The sequence below is a fragment of the Procambarus clarkii genome, chromosome 87 (assembly GCF_040958095.1).
Source record: "Procambarus clarkii isolate CNS0578487 chromosome 87, FALCON_Pclarkii_2.0, whole genome shotgun sequence".
Classification (NCBI taxonomy): Eukaryota; Metazoa; Arthropoda; class Malacostraca; order Decapoda; family Cambaridae; genus Procambarus; species Procambarus clarkii.
The window spans coordinates 10,224,986-10,232,570 of NC_091236.1; the positions used below are offsets into that span (position 1 = coordinate 10,224,986).

The 7,585-nt window shown below is 50.8% G+C and overlaps 1 protein-coding gene across 1 annotated transcript; it reads right to left on the minus strand.

Annotated features, from left to right (window-relative positions):
- Positions 1-1,526: 1,526 nt before the first annotated feature.
- Positions 1,527-2,582, minus strand: LOC138358893 (autotransporter adhesin BpaC-like). Its single transcript, XM_069317248.1, has one exon. It carries the CDS (start codon positions 2,580-2,582, stop codon positions 1,527-1,529), a length of 1,056 nt encoding a protein of 351 aa, XP_069173349.1.
- Positions 2,583-7,585: the final 5,003 nt, after the last annotated feature.

Here is a 7,585-nt window from a genome sequence, read left to right on the forward strand (position 1 = left end):
AAGGCAATCACCTTCCTTGCGTCAAAACAAAGAGATTCCTCTACGTGAATCAAATTCAATGTATACATTGAATTGTATACATTCAATGTATACAAGACAGACATGTATATGTCTGTCTTCAAGAAAGAGATCCCCTCCTAAGAGGTCATGGATTAAAAACGACTATGTAATTAGTGCTACGATCAACTCTCTGTCTGTAGGTAGGTTAGGTTAAGGTTACCGTCGTTTCCCTCAGTAGCCTCTGTACTGTCTATGAAACAACCCGTCACGGCTCTTAACTCTGTCTCAGTAACATTAACTCTGTCTCTCTCTGTCTCTTAAGATAGGAAGTAGATGACGAATCTAATCTACATTTTTAAGAGTGAAATTTTCAGGGAGGATATTTTACAACGTGTTAGGGCCATTCACTGTTATAGGAAGGATTCCAGGAAGAGAGGAAGCAAGAGGAACCCCAGCAAGGAGTTCAAGAGGGCCCTCTCTCACACCACCAGGCAACCCGCTCTCGCACAAGACAGCACATATATGACTTATTGCTAATAGTCACTATTTCGCTTACAAATAAGTATATATATGACATATTCCAAGCCATATTTTTTTCAAGGCACTAACTTTTCCTCTCAGTTTTATTAAACAATAGAGATTTTATACAAAATTTGACAATATCCTGAGTTACTTTACAATTTATTTAAATATTTTAGTTTTGTTTTATTATTTTTATAAAACTGTAATGTCAATATAGGTATAGGTTCAGTACTAATTGTAATATCCTAACATACTAAGAAGGTTAGGTTAGGTCGGTGTTATCTATTCAGATTTTCAAGGTAAACTAAAATATTCACAATAAATTAGTATGTCACATATGCACTTATTCATAAGCAAGATATTGACTATAAGCAAGTGCGAGAACGGGTTGCACCAGGGGCCCGTTCACACCCCTAGAAGGAAGTCACACCTCAGGTAACCAGCCCCATTCACAACCCATCATCACAAACCCCCTCCCTGACGACCCAGAAACTGTCCCCCAACCCATCACACCCAATCTATAGAAAACATATGTATAAAAAATTGGAGCCCAGAAGCTAGAGCACAACTCTCGCCAACACACAGCAAGGAACACACACACTGAAGAAATACCAAATAACGTGACTAAATGTTAAGCCCCAACACTGAAGTAATTAATTTCTTCTGAGAAATAAATTTCAAAATTAATCAGGTGTTGTAATCCCATAAAATCCCTGTGTGGGATAAGAGGCAGAGAAGGGGATAAATATCCCCTTCTCTCTCTCTCTCTCTCTCTCTCTCTCTCTCTCTCTCTCTCTCTCTCTCTCTCTTCCCCCTAGGGAGCCTAACCTCATCTGTCAAGATAGGATCTGAATCAGTCCCAGCGACCCTAACTTGTTTCAAGAGCTTTTCTCTCCTGGCAGCCTGATCAGTGAGGCTATTTGTGTTAGCCGTCCGCAGGTCCACACAGCCATCATGGCCTGGCTGATCCGGCACTTCTTACAAGAACTTGAAGAGTTTCGCCTTCAAGACTTCAACCTTTTCTTCTGCCAATACTTCCTGTGGTGGTTGATGGAAGGTTGATGGGCTTTGGAGCTGAGGGCATTGGTGGTGTGCCCTAGGGCATTGGTGGTGTGCCCTAGGGCATTGGTCGTGTGCCCTGGGGCATTGGTGGTGTGCCCTAGGGCATTGGTCGTGTGCCCTAGGGCATTGGTCGTGTGCCCTGGGGCATTGGTGGTGTGCCCTGGGGCATTGGTCGTGTGCCCTGGGGCATTGGTGGTGTGCCCTAGGGCATTGGTCGTGTGCCCTGAGGCATTGGTCGTGTGCCCTAGGGCATTGGTCGTGTGCCCTGGGGCATTGGTCGTGTGCCCTGGGGCATTGGTGGTGTGCCCTGGGGCATTGGTGGTGTGCCCTAGGGCATTGGTCGTGTGCCCTGGGGCATTGGTCGTGTGCCCTAGGGCATTGGTCGTGTGCCCTGGGGCATTGGTCGTGTGCCCTGGGGCATTGGTGGTGTGCCCTGGGGCATTGGTGGTGTGCCCTGGGGCATTGGTGGTGTGCCCTGGGGCATTGGTCGTGTGCCCTGGGGCATTGGTGGTGTGCCCTGGGGCATTGGTGGTGTGCCCTGGGGCATTGGTGGTGTGCCCTGGGGCATTGGTGGTGTGCCCTAGGGCATTGGTCGTGTGCCCTGGGGCATTGGTCGTGTGCCCTAGGGCATTGGTCGTGTGCCCTGGGGCATTGGTGGTGTGCCCTGGGGCATTGGTGGTGTGCCCTGGGGCATTGGTGGTGTGCCCTGGGGCATTGGTCGTGTGCCCTAGGGCATTGGTCGTGTGCCCTGGGGCATTGGTCGTGTGCCCTGGGGCATTGGTGGTGTGCCCTGGGGCATTGGTGGTGTGCCCAAGGGCATTGGTCGTGTGCCCTGGGGCATTGGTCGTGTGCCCTAGGGCATTGGTCGTGTGCCCTAGGGCATTGGTCGTGTGCCCTGGGGCATTGGTGGTGTGCCCTGGGGCATTGTGTTTTATTTCCGTGGAAATATCTATTTTATTGTATATATTTTGTCTCGTTCTTGTAAGGCCGGTGATCATTCCGTCCTCATATCCCAGCTCCTTGTCCTCATATCCCAGCTCCTTGTCCTTATATCCCAGCTCCTTGTCCTTATATCCCAGCTCCTTGTCCTCTCTCTCTCTCTCTCTCTCTCTCTCTCTCTCTCTCTCTCTCTCTCTCTCTCTCTCACTTCGGGAATTTACAAGGGCTTTGGCAAAAAGTATACACCCATTTCACTTTGCCAGATGAAGTTATTAATGATAGAATAGACTTTGTATTCCCTCATCCGGCGAATGATGTGAAAAAGCAAAGATATAATTAGACCTTTTTTGTGTATGTTTATTGGCATGGATATTCACCCCCCCTTGAGCCTTGTAGCTGGCTGGATAATGGTCTCATTAACACTGCTGCGCTGGAGCCTAGACTCTCAAACGATCTTAACAACCCCACACGCAACAGCATATTAGGCTACTCTCGCTCAGTAATGAGGAACCTCCTCATTACTCCCCTCCCTGCGTCCTAACACCTCACACACACGCCTTGTAACCCCTTCCTAAATCACTCGACAGCAATCAACGAGACACCATTTCAAGTTGACTAAAGTTAGAGGAGAAAACCTCACTTGTGACAACTTGGGCGGGTCCCCACAGGTTTGGGCGGGTCCCCACAGGTTTGGGCGGGTCTCCACAGGTTTGGGCGGGTTCCCACAGGTTTGGGCGGGTCCCCACAGGTTTGGGCGGGTCTCCACAGGTTTGGGCGGGTTCCCACAGGTTTGGGCGGGTCTCCACAGGTTTGGGCGGGTCTCCACAGGTTTGGGCGGGTCCCCACAGGTTTGGGCGGGTCTCCACAGGTTTGGGCGGGTCTCCACAGGTTTGGGCGGGTTCCCACAGGTTTGGGCGGGTCTCCACAGGTTTGGGCGGGTCCCCACAGGTTTGGGCGGGTCTCCACAGGTTTGGGCGGGTCTCCACAGGTTTGGGCGGGTCTCCACAGGTTTGGGCGGGTCCCCACAGGTTTGGGCGGGTCTCCACAGGTTTGGGCGGGTTCCCACAGGTTTGGGCGGGTCCCCACAGGTTTGGGCGGGTCCCCACAGGTTTGGGCGGGTCCCCACAGGTTTGGGCGGGTCCCCACAGGTTTGGGCGGGTCCCCACAGGTTTGGGCGGGTCCCCACAGGTTTGGGCGGGTCCCCACAGGTTTGGGCGGGTCTCCACAGGTTTGGGCGGGTCCCCCCTGGTTTGGGCGGGTCCCCCCTGGGCTTTTGGCGGGCTTTGGGAGGGTGGGCGGGCTGGAGAACGTTCAGTTTCAATCTCCTGCTTCGAGGGGTTAGCTAAGACCAGCAGACCGTATTTATATTTATTATTATTAATATGCCTGGGAATAAATGCACTCTACGAGATATGGGTAATATTATATACTAAGTATTGGTGTAATACATGATCGTTGATGGTGTTTATAAGAACATTGAGAAAGTGCAGAAGGCCTGTTGGCACTCACGAGGCATCACCACCGACACACACACACACACACACACACACACACACACACACACACACACACACACACACACCAGAGGAAAATAGGTCAAGAGTCTGTACATTAGACAACCGACGATTAGAAAGGCGGGGTCCAAGAGCTTAAAGCTCAAACCTGGAAGCTCAAATACCAAATACACACACTAAATAAATCTAAGCATCCTGAGACAACCTGTAATATCAGCACCAGTAATAGACGCAGTGTTATGGAACTACAGTAAGGGTTATATATATATATATATATATATATATATATATATATATATATATATATATATATATATATATATATATATATATATATATCGTACCTAGTAGCCAGAACGCACTTCTCAGCCTACTATGCAAGACCCAATTTGCCTAATAAGCCAAGTTTTCATGAATTAATTGTTTTTCGACTACCTAACCTACCTAACCTAACCTAACTTTTTCGGCTACCTAACCTAACCTAACCTATAAAGATAGGTTAGGTTAGGTTAGGTAGGGTTGGTTAGGTTCGGTCATATATCTACGTTAATTTTACCTTCAATAAAAAAAATTGACCTCATACATAATGAAATGGGTAGCTTTATCATTTCATTGGAAAAAAATTAGAGGAAATATATTAATTCAGGAAAACTTGGCTTATTAGGCAAATCGGGCCTTGCATAGTAGGCTGAGAAGTGCGTTCTGGCTATTAGGTACGACATATGTCTATATATATATATATATATATATATATATATATATATATATATATATATATATATATATATATATATATATATATATATATAGATATATGTGTGTGTGTGTATGTGTGTGTGTGTGTATGTGTGTGTGTGTGTATGTGTATGTGTGTGTGTGTGTGTGTGTGTGTGTGTGTGTGTGTGTGTGTGTGTGTGTGTGTGTGTGTGTGTGTGTGTGTGTGTGTGTGTGTTTGAACAATCTTGAATGGTCTCATGCAACTGAAAACCCATACTAGTTATTAGTTAGTTATTAGAAACTAGTTATGTTAAACCCACTTTACTACCATAACTACCACCACTACCACCATCTACTACCATGACCACCACAACTATTGGTGCTCTTGTCGACACGGACACGGACACGGACACGGTCACAGACACGGTCACGGACACGGTCACAGACACAGACACGGACACATACACAGACACGGACACGGTCACAGACACGGTCACAGACACGGACACGGTCACAGACACGGACACGGACACGGTCACAGACACGGACACGGTCACAGACACGGACATGGACACGGACACGGTCACAGACACGGACACGGTCACAGACACAGACACGGACAAGTCTTCGAATGCTAATTTTTAACAGAATTACAATTCCACACAGACCTTCCTAGACAACGGTACAGTTTTAATAAACCAAATATAATACAAAGTTAGGAATTTCTCTCGAGACGGTTCAAAGCTCCTGTTGATTTACAAGAATTAATTTCCAAAAAATTATCGTATTTATTCTAGGCATTTCGTTTTCTTATATAAATATATTATTCCCCATAAACATTAACTTGAACGTTACCATATGGGAGTGAGCGTAATGTTGCTAGATCAACACCTGGAAAAATAACTGCAATAGTGGAGTTAAATAAATGATGTACTTTGCAGGGTAAATGGTCTGGGGTGTGGGTCGGACATAGGCTAGTCAGGGTTGGTCCAAGATATAATATAATATAATAATATATGTTTATTATAAATATATATTATTAACATAGCGTGTTAGTTCAGTGACTAACACGAATCTTCTCTATCTTTATTATCTTCTTCACTTAGGAATGAAGTTAAAAATTAACTCTTCAAAAGTTAATTTTAGAGTTTTTTTTATAACTTGAAGCGCTTGCTTTACCATCCTTCCCTCCCCCCTCCCATCCTTCCCTCCCCCCTCCCATCCTTCCCTCCCCCCCCTCCCATCCTTCCCTCCCCCCTCCCATCCTTCCCTCCCCCCTCCCATCCTTCCCTCCCCCCTCCCATCCTTCCCTCCCCCCTCCCATCCTTCCCTCCCCCCCCTCCCATCCTTCCCTCCCCCCTCCCATCCTTCCCTCCCCCCCTCCCATCCTTCCCTCCCCCCTCCCATCCTTCCCTCCCCCCCCTCCCATCCTTCCCTCCCCCCTCCCATCCTTCCCTCCCCCCCTCCCATCCTTCCCTCCCCCCTCCCATCCTTCCCTCCCCCCTCCCATCCTTCCCTCCCCCCTCCCATCCTTCCCTCCCCCCCCTCCCATCCTTCCCTCCCCCCTCCCATCCTTCCCTCCCCCCCTCCCATCCTTCCCTCCCCCCTCCCATCCTTCCCTCCCCCCTCCCATCCTTCCCTCCCCCCTCCCATCCTTCCCTCCCCCCTCCCATCCTTCCCTCCCCCCTCCCATCCTTCCCTCCCCCCTCCCATCCTTCCCTCCCCCCTCCCATCCTTCCCTCCCCCCCCTCCCATCCTTCCCTCCCCCCTCCCATCCTTCCCTCCCCCCCTACCATCCTTCCCTCCCCCCTCCCATCCTTCCCTCCCCCCTCCCATCCTTCCCTCCCCCCTCCCATCCTTCCCTCCCCCCCCTCCCATCCTTCCCTCCCCCCTCCCATCCTTCCCTCCCCCCTCCCATCCTTCCCTCCCCCCCCTCCCATCCTTCCCTCCCCCCTCCCATCCTTCCCTCCCCCCCTACCATCCTTCCCTCCCCCCTCCCATCCTTCCCTCCCCCCTCCCATCCTTCCCTCCCCCCTCCCATCCTTCCCTCCCCCCCCTCCCATCCTTCCCTCCCCCCTCCCATCCTTCCCTCCCCCCCTCCCATCCTTCCCTCCCCCCTCCCATCCTTCCCTCCCCCCCCTCCCATCCTTCCCTCCCCCCTCCCATCCTTCCCTCCCCCCCTACCATCCTTCCCTCCCCCCTCCCATCCTTCCCTCCCCCCCCTCCCATCCTTCCCTCCCCCCTCCCATCCTTCCCTCCCCCCCTCCCATCCTTCCCTCCCCCCTCCCATCCTTCCCTCCCCCCCCTCCCATCCTTCCCTCCCCCCTCCCATCCTTCCCTCCCCCCTCCCATCCTTCCCTCCCCCCTCCCATCCTTCCCTCCCCCCTCCCATCCTTCCCTCCCCCCTCCCATCCTTCCCTCCCCCCCTCCCATCCTTCCCTCCCCCCTCCCATCCTACCCTCCCCCCTCCCATCCTTCCCTCCCCCCTCCCATCCTACCCATTCCCTCCCCATGTCCCCTTCTCCCTCCCCCCCCCCATGAACCAGAAAATCACCCGTCATGACGGTCTGAAATGAGGCTCGAATTCCGAATATTATTTCTTGACGAAGACATGGTCGCCATGTTGGCGTGGGGGAGTGATGGGAGGAGAGTGGGGGGAATGACCCCCCATAAATGGGGAGAAGGAATGGGGGGTTGGGGAAGGGGGGGGAGACAGACTGAGCCACATTAGTGAGGTACTGTTTACTGTGAGGCAAAGTCTCTGATAACTCAATGCTGGTGACGCCCGAGGCGTCCGGTACTGAAACCGGTTAGGTTATCTTGAGGTTATC

Coding starts and splice junctions, on each gene's coding strand:
- LOC138358893 (XM_069317248.1), bottom strand. CDS start 2,582: ATGATCACCGGCCTTACAAGAACGAGACAAAATATATACAATAAAATA.